We start from the raw sequence: 18,506 nt of genomic DNA on the forward strand, positions 1-18,506 counted from the left end.
TCAATGCAAAAATCACTTAATTATATTTATGAAAATATTTCATTAATTTCAATGAAAATGCAATGAATTAGAGAAAATAATGTATAATACTCGTACAGAAGGCTCATTCTACGAATACCAATGCCTTCTGCACTTGTATTATAAATAACTATACTCTGTCTAAAATTTTCAATGAATATATATACAACTTTTTGACAAGTTTTGTAATAACGGCTGCCCCTCTTAATATATTACCCTGTGTATCTCAAATGGGGCCCACAGTCGAGCAACTTAGTCACCAACCAAGTCGACAACTAAGTTGGCAACTTGGATTATCAGCCACCAACAAGCCCACAAACGAGCAACTTAGTCGCCAACATGAGAAGTTGTCAACTTGGTTCGCGACTAAGTTGCTCGTATGTGGGCCCTAAAACACTGGTCATAACAAAGCCAATAATGTTTGACATTATGGGACCCACAGAAGAACAACTAAGTCGCCAACCAAGTTGCCAACTAGGCGTCTAAGTTGCTCGTCTGTGGGCTAGTTGGTGGTTGGTATTCCAAGTTGCCAACTTAGTTGTAAACTTGGTTGGCGACTAAATTGCTCGTCTGTGGGCCCCATTATAATAGTATCAACAAACTAAGACTAATGACAAAAAGTTGAAAAATTCCACGGACGACTTTTTTAATTACAGGGTGAATTATGAACTGAAAATATATTTCATTTTGAATAATGTTCTAACAATAATTTCTTTCAAAAACCAGTCTAAAATTTTTAACATTATGGGTATATTGGCAATATTTGCCGTGCAAAAATGTTTCATTTTAGATGTTCTATTTTCCAACTTCGACACCCTGTATCTCTAGTCATATGATTGAGTTGGACCCATATAATTTCTTGTTCTGGATGTCATAATCTACAAAATACGAAACATTCAGAAAAATTAACCGGTGACAATTTTTCCATTAGGCTGCTACCTCTCGGGTTTCTGAAAGCTTTGACTACCATTTTTTCCGATTCGATTTTTTCTTCTCACTTAGTATAGTGGGCATTCTGGAGTTGACCGGACTTCGATGGAATTTTATATTCGGAAAATATCAATCATCAATAAAAAATTATATTCCGAAAATCATTTCCTCCGATTCCATTCCATTTTCGAGATACATATAACTAAAAATTACATTTTTTTATGGATTCTCAACAGCCTTTATCTCTTCAACTGAGTGTGTCCTTTGACCTCAGGAATCTTCGGTTGAAATATAGGTATCTACAAGTCAAAGAGTCATCCTGTACAGGGTGGGCAAATTTCGATGTTTTAGCACTACAACTTTTGAACCAGAGGAGATAGACAAAATCTGATACCCACTTCTCGATCTCTTTTTCTGAGAAACTAACAAGGGTAGTATTCATTTTTGGCCACCTTATTTTGTTTTCGAGTTATAATCGAAAATTGGAAAAATGGCGAAATCGAAAAACAGTTATATCTCCGCTAATACTCATGATAGAGCTCTGAAATTAAAACATTATACAGGCACTTTTTTACGTAGAATCCAGTGGCGTGCTCGTATTTTCAAAAGGGTTTTTAATTACGAAGCTATGACCCAAAGTTATGTTTTTTTAAATGGGAACACTAGATTTTTGTGCCATTTTCTTAAAGCTTAATTTTTCCTGATTTCAAAAATATATAACATCGTATGATTCGTATCAAAATGAATAACAGAAAATGGTCAAAAACCTTTTTTTCCTTAAGAGTCTCAATATTTCTATGGTTTCAACTGTTGATGAGCCTTCCTATAACAAGAGCAGTGTCCTTCCGTCAATCTGATTATTTCTATGCTTTTCACTTATTTCTACAAAATTCGAATCTATATTTATTTTATACAAATAGTTTCGAAAAGATAAACGAACTTGGAAAAAGGTTCCTAGGTAGCTTGAACACAGTTTCAAATATTCATCTATTGAAATATCGAGAAGAGGTGTCGACTGTGCATTGTGCAATTGTTGTCATTATTAGGTAAAATATTATTTCTTGTTTGTCCCTTCGTAATTAAAATGTTGAGTTCAATCAGATATGCATTGTTTCATATGCTGTTTAAAATGGATTGGTACTTGTGCGTATTGATTCTGGAGACCTATGTGAATAATCTCCTGATACATGCATCTCATTACAACTCTATCGATTGAAAAATTCGATCTTGTGGTTTCTCCGTTATTTCCAAATCAATTTTTAGATAAAAAATTTATAAAACATATCTAGATTCGAATTTTGTAGAAATAAGTGAAAAGCATAGAAATAATCAGATTGACGGAAGAACACTGCTCTTGTTATAGAAAGCTCAATTTTTCTGTGTTCATCAACAGTTGAAACCATAGAAATATTGAGACTCTTAGGTGAAAAGAGGTTTTTGGCCATTTTCTATTATTTATATTGATCCGAATCATACGATGTTATATATTTTTGAAATCAGGAAAAATTAAGCTTTCAGAAAATGGCACAAAAATCTAGTGTTCCCATTTAAAAAAACATAACTTTGGGTCATAACTTCGTAATTAAAAACCCTTTTGAAAATACGAGCACGCCACTGGATTCTACGTAAAAAAGTGTCTAATGTTTAAATTTCAGAACTCTATCACGAGTATTAGCGGAGATATAACTGTTTTTCGATTTCGCCATTTTTCCAATTTTCGCTTATAACTCGAAAACAAAATAAGGTGGCCAAAAACGAAAACTACCCTTTTTAGTTTCTCAGAAAAAGAGATCGAGAAGTGGGTATCAGATTTTGTCTATCTCCTCTGGTTCAAAAGTTGTAGTGCTAAAACATCGAAATTTGCCCACCCTGTACATTACTTCTATATCAAATTGATGGAATTATCCATGGGATGTATACATTGGCGTAACTAAAGTTGACTTATGGGAAGGGTTACCCCAACTTGGAAAAAGCAAAATCTTTCAATTTTTCATGAAAAAAAAATTTTTCAATTGTAACTTGCAATTTTTTTTTTCTTTGTATCAATGCGGGGGTTTTGTCTCCGAACACCTTTACCCCTCGTTACGCCTATAGATGTATACCATCACCATCAATCAGTTCCCGCCAATATTATAATTGTACAAGACATCTATCAAACCCGTAATAACCCGTTTAATTTCTACATTTATTTCAAATTCACACAAAATTAGCAGAGAAACCTAATAATTGTTGTTTGAAAATCATTGACACACGCTTTCCACCCGTTAATCGATATCAAAACGAAAGAAATAGCTGAAAATTTGAATATACCAATTCCAGATATCATCTTTCTTTGAATAGCCTCAACATCAGATGAAGAATACATTTAAATATTTATCTCAAATATTCAATTCGTATGAAATAATGACGACATTATTTCTCCCTGAAAAAATATTTCTCTCTGAACATAACCTGTCAGTGCTTCAAAATATTAATTTTTCGAAACAATTTGGTCATTACATGTTCCTTGAATGGATTCGGTCTTTACTTGATAGAAATACATTATAAATAAAATGAAACAAAGTCATTTTAGCAAATATATTTGTGAAAATTACTTCGTTTCATTTTATATTTTCATTACATGTTTTTCTGGTTTCATTCATTTCCATATTTCCCATTGTCTGGAAACACGAAATTACTTCTTTCGATTCAATGCTAGCGACTCAGATTCGGTTGATGGAATAATAGATATCCATTATTTTTTTTAAACGAATATTATTCATTTTAATTCGTCCTGACTAGTAAATATCCTCCAGATCTTCCCACCCATCTGAACTCAGATGAACTCTCATACCTCCTAGAAGACTCATTCCGAGTAGGATGTCTTGTCAGACCCTGTGTTCGAACCCGGAGAGGAAGCAGTCATTTTTTCGCTATTATACATGTCGTGTACTGCTCCAACCAGAGGCAAGCCGTATTCTGGAGGGGGTCTAATAACTGTTGGAAGATAACCCGTCCCAGCGTACGGTGCAGACAGGAATCTTCTGGAAGGGCTGAACCTGTGGAAGTTTGGTGGTGGCCCTAATGGTGAAAAGGCCGAAGGAGTTGACATATCTTCGGCACCTGCGATGACCATGAACTCCATGGCTTGCAGGACGTCCCCTTTGGATCTGAAACAAAGAATACGAATTATACAAAATGAAATGTGAAAACTGATTGATGGACCTAAAAGCATAATTACCGGAAGGTAATGCAGTACTCAGTAAAAAAAAAATTGAAAGAATTAAGGTTCATGGAATATTCTATGACGTCGTTTTATTGATAGTATTTTTGTTTTTTTTTTTTGTGAAACATCAAAATCTTAGAATCTATTTTTTAGATCTCACTGAAAGTTTGTGAGTATACAGGCTGTTCCTAAATTGAAGGTACAAACGAAAATGACAGATGCCTTGGATAATTTGTAGCAAAGATTAATGAAGATATGATAAATTGGTACGATCATCACAAAAATATAGAACTAAAAGGAACATCCTGTATCTCCAAATCAAAGCGTTTGCGGGACAATGTTTATAGGACTTTTTTTTAAATTATCCAAAGATTCTCTCATTTTGCTTTGTACCTCCAATTGAACACCCTGTGAAAGTTTCATCAGTAGAGTACGTTAATCAAAAATTAAACTTTCATGTGGAGGAAAAAATAGATTTCAATAAAACAGATTGATCGAAAAAACAAATTTCAATGCAGAATGCATAATATCGAAAGGAAAAGAATTGCGCCTTTCGAGCATGCATTTATTTATTGAATATGCTTTTTAGTTTCTCGAACAAAATGGTCTCAAAAGTGTTTCATTTATCACTTTTTTTGATACATGATACTTTCTACACTATGTCATTACATTGTGTAGAAAGTATCTCGCGCATCTATGTTTTCATGGCATGTCAGTTGGTAGAACCGACTTGATCATCTGATATGCGCGATTTTAAATCTTTGAAAATATGTTACTTTTTGTTCTCATAAATCTATTATGAGTATATGAAAAAATGAGAAAAGCATTGACGTCGGGAGCTTCTGAGAGCTCGAGTTTCTTGCGCCAGTCACGCCCTTGGATGTACCTATATGTACCTAAATCAGTTATGTGGTCTCCAAAGACTTATTTTCGATATTTTGCTTGAATTTCTTATGGTTCTGATGGTGTGATCAGTGTGAAATATTTCACGTAACTTGATATAATTGTGCAAGTAAATATAAAGGCAACTTACAAAATCTCAACTCGATTTGATAAATCAGGTTTTTTTGTTAGTTTTTCTGAATTTTTCATGGTTCTGAATATGCTATCAACATGAAATTTTTCAGGATGGTGTGAATTATCATTTTATTTGATATTATTTTTTTACTTTTTACTTTGAATGAAGGCATCGACCTAAATTACTCTTGTCAAATTTTGACTATTAACGAACATTTCCTGATAATTTTGAGTTTCTAGATATTATATTTCGGGAGTTATTGTGTTCACGACCAGAGTCGACACCAATGAGTTGAATCTTATCGTTTGGGACCTTTTCCAACTCAAAATTAAAAAATTACAGGAATCATAAAGAGATGATATGTTCAGAGAACAAGGCCTCTAACGATTGTAGATCTGACCAGTATGCACTACTCTATCATTCATCCAACCGCTATGAAAATTTAGTTGTTTTAAAGTGCCACGGAGGTTTTTGGCATAGACAGAATAAAAACTTCTGGACAATATACACGACTAATATTAAACCTTCACCTTCACCATTCTGTTGCTCAATAACTCAATTGCATTTTATCGCCTCAAAATGTTTCATGGAAAATAACACAATGGAAACCTATTGTACAGGGTGGGCAAATAAGCGAGGTAAGCGGCTGTATCTCAGGATCCACTCATCGTAGAGACTTGCGGTAAAAAAATTTACCACTAAAGTGATAAAGAGAACACACTGGAAATTGTTTTGAAGTTCATACCTCTACCGCTAGGGGGCGTAATAGCTACCGTCGAGTAGAAACATGAATTTTACTCGAATGTTTCATATGAAGTTGAAGAAGAAATATCATCACTGTAATCCTTGGAAAATTCTCTATCTTTTTGAATTGTCACTTTCCATTTTACGACATCAAATAAGGGTAGGTGTAAGGAAGAAATCTGACTGATTGAAACGCCTGTAACTTCAGTTTGGCTCAACATTTTTGAGCAAATTAGATCTCGTCTGAAAGATAATATCTTGTTGATTGAGGACAAAATATAGTCATGATAAATTTGTTTTTGCTGCTTTCGTTAGGAGGCGCTAAGTCAGAAGTTCATTGTTTTGTTCATTTTACTCCGAAATTTCAAATGTAATGATAGGATTTCCTTAACAGAAACAGAAATTCCATCAAATTTGCATGAAAAAACCTGTAGGTCGCAAAGCGATAATTTCAGGCGTTCTGAAGTTATGGCCGAAAGAAGATATTATTCAACTGAAGCACTGCGAAAAACCAAATTGTGTCTTTAAGTTCTAAGAGAAACAGAAATCCCATCAAATTTGTATGAAAAAACCAAAAGATCGCAAAGCGATAGCTTCAGGTGTTCTGGATTATGGACGAAAAAAGATATTCTTCAACTGATGCACTGAAAAACTAAATTGTGTCTTCTTTCGGCCATAACTCCAGAACGCCTGAAGCTATCGCTTTGCGACCTGTTGGTTTTTTCATACAAATTTGATGGGATTTCTGTTTCTCTTAGAACTTAAATCAATCAGATTTCTCCCTTTCACCTACCCTTATTTGATGTCGTAAAATCGAATGTGACAATTCAAAAAGATAGAGAATTTTCCAAGGATTACAGTGGTGATATTTCTTCTTCAACTTCATATGAAACATTCGAGTAAAATTCATGTTTCTACTCGACGGTAGCTATTACGCCCCCTAGCGGTAGAGGTATGAACTTCAAAACAATTTCCAGTGTGTTCTCTTTATCACTTTAGTGGTAAAATTTTTTTCCGCAAGTCTCTACGATGAGTGGATCCTGAGATACAGCCGCTTACCTCGCTTATTTGCCCACCCTGTACTTGAGCAATTATATTTTCATTTTTTCAGAACGGAGCTAAATGGTATTTCATGATAGTATGGTTCAAAAAGCACTTCGATAGGCATTAAATTTAAACGACTTCGTTCTTACCTTTGTAGGGCCGCTTCAACATCTGATCTCCTCCTGTTTGGGAAAACTCTGAGAAGCACATCGACTGGAGATCTGTGTCCGACGAACTGTGATGGAAATTGGGGAAAAGGATTGAATGGTGGATACTGCGGAAAACTTATTGTTGGCGGCGGTGACGTTTCAGGACTGGGTGATTTCTTCAGGGATAAGTTTTCAGGGGCTTCGCCTTGAGTATCTTCGCCTACGTCAAGATCCGGATCTGGGCTAGCCACAGGGGTGGGTGAAGGTGTTTGTGCATTTGGTAGAGATTGCGTTGGGTTTGGCGAAGAGTGACGACTCCGTTTGGCCTCCTCTTGGTCAGAATCTGATTCCGCACGAGACTCTTCAACACTCATCCTTGGTCTTTTGTTGCCTGGAAATAAAATGGTTTTATAGATACTAAGCTTTCGAACTCATTCGATTAATTTTTGTGAAATGTTGATATACTGAAGAGTAAGTTGAAATGTAATTTGAGTTTGGTTTATATCCATTTATGGGAATATGTAGTATAATTTATCATCCGACACTAAAAATGTAATTAGTTAGATTTGAACATTATAGTTAATGATGTATCACGATGTTGTAAAATATAATAGTATATAACATAACGAGAGTTATAAGAAGCATATTACGCATGAGACGTGTGCGTAAAAGTCTCACAACTAGTATTGTGTAGTATACTTTTTTATTTCCATAAGATCTTCCAGGCAAATCCAAAAAGTGGTGGCAAATCGCACCATAATTACAAAACGTCAAAAAGTTATCGGCTACGCGGCTCGATGCATAAAATAATAAACATAGATAGAGGGAGTATAAGTATCTAATTTTTACATTTCCTCGACATTGTTAGATTACGTTGGTGGATTGTGATATATTTTCAAATCCACAATTTTACTATTTCGTTATGAATGTTTATTATATTGAATGAAATATATTCATTTGAGTGATTCCTGATTGAATGTGCGAAATTGAATATTTGGAATTCGATATTTTTCCTAATTGTCGAATTTATAATAAGCAGAATATTTATTTTTTTCTGTATCTACCTGCTGAAATCAAAGGTTTAGCAACTTTTGCTTTCCTTATTGATGTTTCACGTCGTTTGGCGTGCTTGAAGTTTTCAAAAGTTCTGATATATTTAGGTATTTATTTCAATATATATTTTGAGTTAATATGAAACGTTGTTTTACTATGGAACAAAAGGAGTGCGTTCTTTGTGGAGAAACTCGCGAATTGATTGCAATATCGTATAAATGATATATTTTCATTTCCGCGAGCTTCATGTCAAATTTGATAATTCATGTTGGGGACAAAATTTGCTTACATATGACATATGCTCCCTCTATCTACGTTTATTACTATGAGACTGGATGTTATTTGTTTCCGTCGCAACTACTGAAGGTTATTCGCCATGCATTCTCCATTCAGTTTTTAGTAAAATATGTACGAGTGATTGAATCCGGAAAAACTAACCGTTTTCAAGATGATTGCGCTTCTATGAATACAAGCATAACAGTAATGGAAAATTTGTTGGACAGATATTAATTTTACAATCCCAATTACTGGTTCAAATAACAACTGGATATTCAACCAAAAATATAATGATACTTTCACATACAACTGATTTTGTTTTTTAAAAATTGATTACCCATTGAAGGGTTTCAACATCATATACTTCTGCAAGAAAGAGGCTTTGGTGAAAGTGGTCTGATTTTTTTGGTCGAATATCCAGTTGTTATTTGAACCAGTAATTGGGATTATAAAATTAATTTCTGCGGAACAAGTTTTTCATTACTTTGTATTCATATGTTGGTATTCATAAAAGCGCAATTTTTTCTTAAAAAGGGTTAGTTTTCCGGATTTAAACAACTATTCATTTTTTACTCAAAACTGAATGGGGAATGCGAAAAAATGTATGAATAAAAATTACTTTTAATTCTTCATATTCAACACCATATGTTCGGGACACCCTGTATATTGAGTGTCCATTAGATATTTATAATTTTTTTCGTGTAGGAAGATGATAATTACAGATCTAATTACCGAAATTTCAGCAATCATTCCGTTTATTGCTATTATTCGTATTGATGTTATTGCTTGCCTTCACAGGCTACCACCATAGATGAAAGAAAAGATAATATTAAAGAATATTTCCCATATTCTTATATACAGAGTGGACACTTTTTTAATGGGATAGTATTGGTAAGTTTAAAACCATAAGAGTTAGAAGGTCGGTCAAATGGAGAAAAAGTTGCATGCATAGAAGCATTGTCAAGCAGTTCAAACAAATCGAGATTATCAGGGCCGGTTATTGAGATATCATAAGAAAAGTAAGTTCTGTCATTTTGAAATTTCTTTTTTTCCACCTTAATTCATATATTATCAAAAAATGTTACAGGAATTTTTTATTCGACAGTAAATTATCCTCAATTTGACGTAATCAGATTTCGTATCCAACGTTTCGTACTCAAATCGTAAATTTCGTAAATTTCACCATTCTAATTTTTTTTTCATATTAATTTCAAAACTATTTATACGATCGAGGATAATATTTGCATTTGTATATAGAATGTCGATTTCAAGACTCTTGAGAAATTTAATGTTGATCCCGTAACCATAAAGCTTTTTAGAGCAGTTCTTATTATGTATTACACTTATACATTATTTTTTATGTAGATTCCATTTAATCAATAAGAAAAATCGGTTCTCATTTGATGAATGAAATGAGTTTTCGTCATAGCTGACTTCAACATTGAAATCGAAATCGATTTTTTTCAGAACAATTTTCTGGTAAAAATATGCAAATAAAACATCATCAGAAGAAACACAAAATAAACACAAAGAAAAGAGAGCACGAAAAAAGGACAGTAAGTTATAAATGAGGTTAAAGGATAGGAGCAATGAAATCCTTCATTCGTCCATTTCCATACAAGAACCAAAAAATATTCCAAAGCGGAAAACTCAACCCTGTTAAAAAGAAGAAAAATGCATAAGGTGCACGTAGTCGAATCAAAAAGGAAAAAAAAGACCTTTCGCAACTGAACACGCGAACTAACCGCAGTTATTCAGCTGGAACATGAAAGACTTTACTGTAGAAATTCAAGCTTTATGGGCATTATCGAATAATATCCCCAACATTTTGTTTTCAATACTGAAAACTGACCGGATAGAAAACACACGGAGTGACCAGCAGTTTATTTCAGTTTTCAATTGAACCGGAGTACCTACGAACCTCTCTCGAGTTCAGTCGAGTTTTTAATAAATTCTCTGTTAATACTTGTTTTGACTGGGCAAAAAGGCTTCGAAGGTCTGAGTGGAACGGAAAATGAATCATTTCTCTTTCAAGAGGCCACGGTCGAGTGCTTACTTTGTTATCTCGTCATTGAATTCGTTTCGTTTTGTGCAAATGCTGGAATGCAGTAACTGACTTGGGTCGATTTTAGGGTAGTTAGTTGGATTAGATGTATCTTTTTGCTTGGTTTGGTCAAACCACAAATTAATACGCTTCAATAGGCATTGTTGAGAATGCCATTTTAGCTTTCCGGTAGACGTATTGTTATACCTTATTTCTGTTATGCAAGTAGAAAGCCAAAACTATAGAATAGATTTTTCCATTTATATTTTTTCAAGAGTAATCATAGAAGGTTTGATTTTGAATGAATCGAAAACGGCAATTTAGGAATAGGGTAAATGCACTGGTTCTCGACCAGTTAACAGAAACATCGATTTCGAGCACGATTTTTCCACACATAAACTTATCAAATTTTTATGGTGTTGGTGTTCATCGATTCTTTGACGAGGTTTAAATGATTTGTCATATAATTTTAAGCGTTCTTTCCGCATTTAACCTTTGAAATGTGAAAACATATAGAAAATCTCAATAACCTTCGGTTCACGACCACGCCGCAGAGTTCTCGACCATTTTTGTGTTAGTTTTCGACCACTGATAATAGTGGCCGCTCCACTTAAAAATTTTATAAAAAACTTTAGAGCGAGATGAGTGATTAGTACTTACTTTCGTATCGTACCATCGACATCACTACCTATCACTCAGATGGGTTTCAGATGAGGTAATCAAGTAAGAAACACTCGGAACGTAAAAAAAAATTATTTTGCAAAAATTTCCACTTTCTATAAATATTTCAAAATAGCAACTCATACAACATTATTTGGTTATTTTGCTCTTAATATCTATTTAGAAACTAATGAGTAAATAAAGTATAAAACACCGACCACCAGTGGTCGAGAATTAAGTACAATCAAATTGGTTCTCGACCGCGAATAAATAAAGGGTAGAAATAAGTGTTTCAACATTAATTCGGTGGTCACAAACTAATATTCAGAAATAAGATATATAAATTAACCAGGGTATCGAAAAAAAACGAAAATGATCCAACAGAAATATATCGGTTGAAATAAACAATTATTGAAGTAACATATTGGTTCTCGACCACTTTGGTCGAAAAACAAAAGATTCAAATTTTCCAATACCAGTTCGCGACCGCCGAATATTGAACAAAAAATATACATTTATTTGCTTCTTCATTGAAATACACTCAAAAATATATCTTATAGTTGATATGGAACAAAATATACACACATAATTCATTTAAAATAAGAAATAATTACTATTTTCTGGTCATATATCACAAAGCACTTTTCTAAGAGAGGACGAGAAAGAACCCTTTTCTATGATAGACGATTATAAACTGATTTTTAGCCCGAAAACTCTGACCTATATCCCTACTATGCAAACTATCTTGGAAGGGTAGAATGGTCAAGAACACGTACCGCGAAAATATTCTGCACTACATGATATATTTTTATTATTATTTTATCTCAAATCGCGGAATGGTCGAGAACCAGTGCCGGTCGGCTCACCAGTGCATTTACCCTACCCCATTCAAAAATAAAACAGTGTTTTTCCAAAGTTCATAAACTCATTTCGACGCTTTGATTAGTACCCTATATTTTGTAACCTCCTTTTTATCTCCTTCTACTTCCATCTTCCATCGTAAAAAGAATTATCCCTAAAATTGTTGCCAGACGGGGATGATGACTCCATCATTCCCAAAACATTCCTTCGAACAGCCCCATCAGACTGTGCTGAATGATACATAACCAGGAACGTGACGATCGTTTAGTAACAAAAAGGGTCGGAAGAAAGAATAAAGGAATACTTGGGAACCCCGAGTGTTATGAGAGAGCTGTCTCCACTTCATTACTTGCAAATGATACTTGAGGAATTCGCAATAAGGAAGGAATGCGAGCCACCCTGTTATAAATATGAGTATCCATTCCAATATAGACCAAGGCAGTGTCGTTAAGCCACATTTATGGGTCATCCTCGCTTATAACGTCATTAGTTGAATTGCCTTAGTGTGCGACGTCTTGGAGGTTTTTCTTGCGGAATAGGCGAGAATTATTGTTATGGAGGTCGTGCGAAATCTCGAGGAGACTTATTTTACGCAGTTCTTATTCAAATATGTCCCAGATCATTCGCCACAAAAGATTTCTGATACGTAAAGATTTCGCGAAGAAGTTCCTATCGAATAGAATAGTTATTTATAATAGAAGTGCAGAAGGCATTGATATTCTTCCACGAGTTCAAAATTCAAAAACGAGCCACGAAGTAGCGAGTTTTTGAATGAACGAGTGGTAGAATTAGACTTCTGTACGAGTATTATACATTATTTTCTCTAATTTATTGCATTTTTATTGAAATTAATGAAATATTTCCATAAATATCATTTAGTGATTTTTGCATTGAAAAATGTTGGTTGACAAAACTGATTTCTTTAAGGCAAATTGATGAATTGACAGATAAAGGCGTGGCGGAAAGTTCTGAGTACCAACATATAATAATAAAATATAACCATGGAACTGTGCGTTTCTGATATATTCTCGCACGATTTTGTTCTACAAGATGTGGAAGAATGAACGGAATAACCACAGAATTAGAGAAAATATTTATTCAATTTATTCACGGGTTCCGTAATTATATCCATTCGAAATTTCGTTGTCCTGATAATTTCAAAATAACGAGTTCTATAGAAATGAAATGTGACTTTCAGATGTAGAATAACAATAGGGATTCACGGCTTGGATTGATTTTCGAGCTACTTGGCTCGATTTCAAGTCAAGCTCGAGTCAAGTAGTAATTTGCCAATCTCAAGTCAAATCAAGTAGTTATCAAGTACTTGAATCATATCAAGCTACTTGATTTTTAGCAGTTCTATTGTGTAGGGTCACATCAATATGAAAAACGATGAAATGAGAAGGAACCTTGCAGAAAATACTTTTATTAGATCTAAGACACATGAGGCATCTTATAGATTTGTCGCCTAACCTATTGCTGTAAGAGCAGCTCTGGAAAATTGTCTTTCAACAGGAGCTGAAGATGATAAAAAATCCTTGGCTATTTTGGACAAGTTGGAAGGATATTTCTGAAACTAACGAAATCTACCAACAGCTTTCAAAGAAATGTGAGAAAACTACTGATAAAGTCAACCTGGCGAATGCGAGAAACTAGTTTCTCGGCGTTCTAGGAATCCTCTTATTTAGTCTAAGCGCGCACGAGATTGCAGAAATATATGTCGCGCGACGCGTGCATATCAAACTCAAGTAGTATCAAGCAATAAATATCTAAAACCAAGTCAAATCAAGCTTAAGTATGTAATTTTTCACGAGCTTGATTTTCAAGTCAAGTAGTTGGTTGGAATGTCAAGCTACTTGGCTTGATGAATCTCTGAATAACAATGCGAATTTCATGTAAAACGCAAGAATATAGGAGAAAAAACTCAGGGGGTGATTCTGCATGAAAAAATAATAACAGTTTGCATTATATTTATTTTCGCAAATGCTTCTCATTCCTAAATACGGGATGTTCAATTTTTTCTTGAAAACTGAGTTGTATTTATTAATTGCTTGGAAACCGATCGAGATATTCGAATGAAATATGCTAGGTAGTTATTGCGCATTTTTTGCCTTCAATTAAGAATTTTATGTTCTTCATTGGCACGCATACTGGTAATGATCTCTTAAAAAAGAATGATTCACCACTGAGATATTCCAAGATAAAGATCACTCTTGAAATCCTCTTTTAATTTGTGACAAAAAATCTTCCATGCTTTTTTTCGTGATGGGCGCCATTTTTAAGCAATAAAATAAAACATTCCAAGGCGAATTTTTCATTTTTTTGATCAATTTTCTATTATTTGATTATAGTTAGTTTTTAAGTTTTACGTCTTCGACTGCCAGAGCCATTAGCCGTGTGAATTAAAGCTGAATTTTAAATAGTTGTTGATATTAAGTATAAAAAATTTAATTAAGACGTTTTTCCTCGGTTTTTTTTACATGAAAACGGTGCCCCCTGCGAAAAAACGGCTTGAGAGATTTTTCATTTCAAATTCAACGAACAATTCAAAAATGACATATGAGGCGTAAAATTTTCTTTCTTTCAAAAAATTTCTGAAAATTTTCAACGCCCCATATCTCGAAACGAAAATCATTTGGAACAAAAGTTGTATAACAAATTGTCATTATTTTTTTATGTAAAATCGCCCCTTGAAGTTTGTCGAGCTTATTAACTGACACTGTAGATCAGGACTTGCTTCTATAGAGGTCTTAACATTTAGAGAATTTCAACTTTTATTTTATAACCATCATTTTGTCATTTTGTATTAGCAGATACCAATTCAAAACTTAGAGATTCGGTGAAGCCAAATTATCTCGGGATAACATAAAAAAATACAATATTCAATAACAGTTTTTGGAGAAAATGGGATGAAAAAAAATATTTGTCCCTGATTCCCAACAATTTGATCGTTATGATTCTTTTTCATCTGATTCATTATATTACTTCCAACAAATTTCAAATACATAGGGAATACATTGGGAAATATTCTATGAATCCACTTATATCACTTAAAATTTCGAATTTTTCATTTCCAAAATATTCATCATGACAAAAATTCAAACATATTCTACATATTATTTGGTCGATACAAAAACATATGATATTTTCATTTTCAAGTAGGTTTCTGGGTTAATAATTTAACCCCATTTAATTTGGTTTCTATAATCTTCTCAGAATCATAAGAATATATCAACCCAAAGAAACATAAAGTACAATAGGTGCAAAAATTTTATCTCATTAGCATAACGAATAGCTAGGTATTTGTTTACATTCCATTAACTCTAATGCTACAATGGCTCTTCATCCAAAGCCACGTAACAGTTTCACAAGCGCCATTTTTCTGAATAAATAACATTCGAACCTATTAACATAAGCAAATACTGACGTTCGGTATGGCTATTATAATCCATTATTTATCAATCGAATGTAATCATTAATGATTAAATATTATAAAAGCATAACTAGTTGACTACCTCACAAGACCCCATAAAAATCATACTGAGACGAGATTTCACAAAAAAAAAATTGCCTCCCCGTGACAATGCTTACACATTGCCGTGACCAGGATTCGAACCTGGGTTACTACGGCCACAACGTAGGGTCCTAACCACTAGACGATCACGGCTACCGAGGCGTTGCGTGAAATGGGAGATTCTTACATTATTATACGGTAGATAGCGTTATCACAAAATATGTTTATGAATGAAATAGGTTTTTAAATATAAGCTTTGAAAACTACATTCTTCATTACAATAAAAATTAAAGAAGCATTGAAATGAAAAAATTAACTTCACGAAGATACTTAGAAAGAGGGTAATTAGGTATTTAGATAATTAGATAATTTATTCCATACTACTCTGAACGAGTTTAAATTTTTTAAACTCACTTATTTCGTGATGTCGATAACGAATTTTAAAAAATATATTAAAAATATATAGGTACCAAGCTCACTTCACAACCATCAAAAAACCTAAACCTAACCTAACCAAAACCTGTTAAGATAGGTTAGGTAAGAACCCAGCAAACCATGTTGTTATATGCGCCTTACCGTTACATAACATCCCTAAGAAATGAGGTACATACCTGATACATCTCAAAACTAATGTATCTGGTACGTAACATTTCATATATCCACGAGATTATCTGAATTGTTCATGTATCATATACGTAACATTGTTATATTACTGAAGTTACATATATGATATATATTCAGGTTTCATGAAGGCTATATTAATCAGTTATATTACGTGTACGTAAGATAGTTACGTATCATATATGTAACATTCGTAATATATATGTTACATTGTTAATATTACGTAAATGTTATATAAATATAGCATATTCATGATATATATTAATCAGATCTACACAAGTACGTTTCATAATTACATATAGTTTTTTCAAACCCAATGAAAAAATGAAATTCAATTGAAATTTGAACTGCTTCTTCGAGTGACAATTTAAATTTCCCGCATTCTCTAGGTGGCGCTATAAACATTGTGAACCGTATTTTGGATTCGCGCTAAGACAAGTGTGTAAATTTCCATATACGAACTTTTCATTACTCTCGTAGAGAAGAGAAATATTTCTATAAAGATTAATCTTTGATTTCTATTATATGTGATAGTTACTTGTTCTATTGTATTGATACAATAATAATATATAAATATATATATATTATTCTTAGACATTAGTTGTTTTTTATATTTTCGTGAAAACGTGGACGTGAGAAATATTTGCAAGGTAAGTTCATTTATGTATACTAACTAGGTACTACATTTACTAGGTAACTACATTTAAATATACAGGTCTCCATAAATTGGAAGTTCAAAGGAAAGTGAGAGATTCTATGGGCAATTTCAAATCCTATAAGCATGTGCCTGCAAACGCTTTATTTTCGAGATACCGGTGTTTCTTATCGTAGTTCTAGTTTTTTGTAATGATTATACCTACTAGTTTATCGAATCTTAATGAATCTCCGCTACATATTGGATAAATATAAGTACCAACGCATCTTCTCACTTTTATAATTAATTTAATCGTCACAGCTTACTCACTGGATCTTTGTAATAATTTGAATTTTCCTGAAGATTATACTAGAGAATTGTTTGAATTTTTTTTCGAAATCGGTAGTAGGTACGACAAAACTACAAGAAACTAAAAAATGTAGCACTGGAGCAAAGTTTCTCTTTCATATTTCTAAACTGCCAGTGCGGTCCACCATAAAAAAGTTCTGGAGGGAAGAAAGTGCAGGGCACTGTTCCTGAAAAAATATCACTCTGTATATTTGCATTCAAAGTTAGCATATAACATGATGAAAACTTCAAATTTAAATATCTAGACATAATATATCTTCTGAAAGGAATAAGTTGCTTGAGGTGGAAATTTGAAAAAAAATTAAAGTTTAACATTGTATTTCGAAAACAAAGCGTTTGTGTGTCCACGTTCATTGGACTTTTTTTGAAATGATAATAGAAATCTGTAATTTTCGTTTCTATATATATATATATATATATAATTTTCGTTTCTACCTCCCTGTATAAATGTTCAATAAATTTACAAATAACCAGAGATCGAAACTTCATTTTATTAAATCTATTATTCTTCATTGTTCAAAGATGCACCGAACAAAGCAAAGAAAATTGGTAACAGAGCTATCTACACGACAGAGACGTAGATTAATAGCTGCCCAAAAAAAATATTTTCTTGGAAATGAGACTAGAACTCCTACTTCTGTGTCTCGTACTGCTGCTTCTGTGTCTGCTACTCCTGCTGATAGTTGTCCATCGAGTTCCAAACAAAATATAGAAAATATATCTTCTTTGGAACAAGAAATACCTTCTAGTGATTCTAATAGTTTTAGTAAAATACAAAGTGACACTCATACTGCTCAAATCGCTAGCTCTATTTTAAGTCCATCTAATGTCGTATATAATAATAATCCTTGGGTTTCCACAAATGATGATGAAACAATTACTATATCACTCCGTTCTTGTTTCATTAAACATAATATTTCGCAGTCAGCTATTAGTGATATTTTGAAAGTGCTGGTAAATCATGGTGTTGCAAATCTTCCTTTGGATGCAAGAACTTTCATGAAAACGCAGAGGAATGTTAGTTCCAAGATAGATAATGTCAATGGGGGGCAATACTGTCATGTGGGTGTTCTGGATGGTCTTAAATCGTCAATAAAGAAATATTATAGAGTGTGCCCTCTTGAAATTAAACTAGATTTCAACATAGACGGTCTTCCAGTCTCCAAAAGTACAAACGGCCAGTTCTGGCCAATACTGGCTGCAATCCATGATGACTTTTATTCACACCCGTTTCCTGTAGGAATTCATTATGGAAATAGCAAACCCTTAGATTCTAATTTATTTTTGAAACCTTTCGTTGAGGAAATGAAAATCTTGCTTGACAAGGGTTTGGATTACAATGGTCACCATGTACAAATTAGGGTCA

The 18,506-nt window shown here is 33.4% G+C and overlaps 1 protein-coding gene and 1 non-coding gene across 2 annotated transcripts in view; both read right to left on the reverse strand.

The window, feature by feature from the left end:
• Positions 1–3,540: 3,540 nt before the first annotated feature.
• The window catches only part of LOC123688682 (doublesex- and mab-3-related transcription factor A2-like), a 31,310-nt gene continuing 16,344 nt past the window's right edge, over positions 3,541–18,506 (reverse strand). The window contains exons 2-3 of the mRNA XM_045627306.1: positions 7,109–7,499; positions 3,541–4,097 (exon numbers count right to left, since the gene is read on the reverse strand). Coding sequence (XP_045483262.1) covers positions 3,794–4,097; positions 7,109–7,499 — 695 coding nt within the window. The 3' untranslated portion in view covers positions 3,541–3,793. The remainder of the gene's footprint in view (positions 4,098–7,108; positions 7,500–18,506) is intronic.
• Trnah-gug lies at positions 15,598–15,669 on the reverse strand. Its single transcript has one exon. It is a non-coding gene; the product is annotated as a tRNA-His (tRNA).

This window comes from Harmonia axyridis, chromosome 1 (genome assembly GCF_914767665.1).
Source record: "Harmonia axyridis chromosome 1, icHarAxyr1.1, whole genome shotgun sequence".
NCBI classification, from domain to species: Eukaryota; Metazoa; Arthropoda; class Insecta; order Coleoptera; family Coccinellidae; genus Harmonia; species Harmonia axyridis.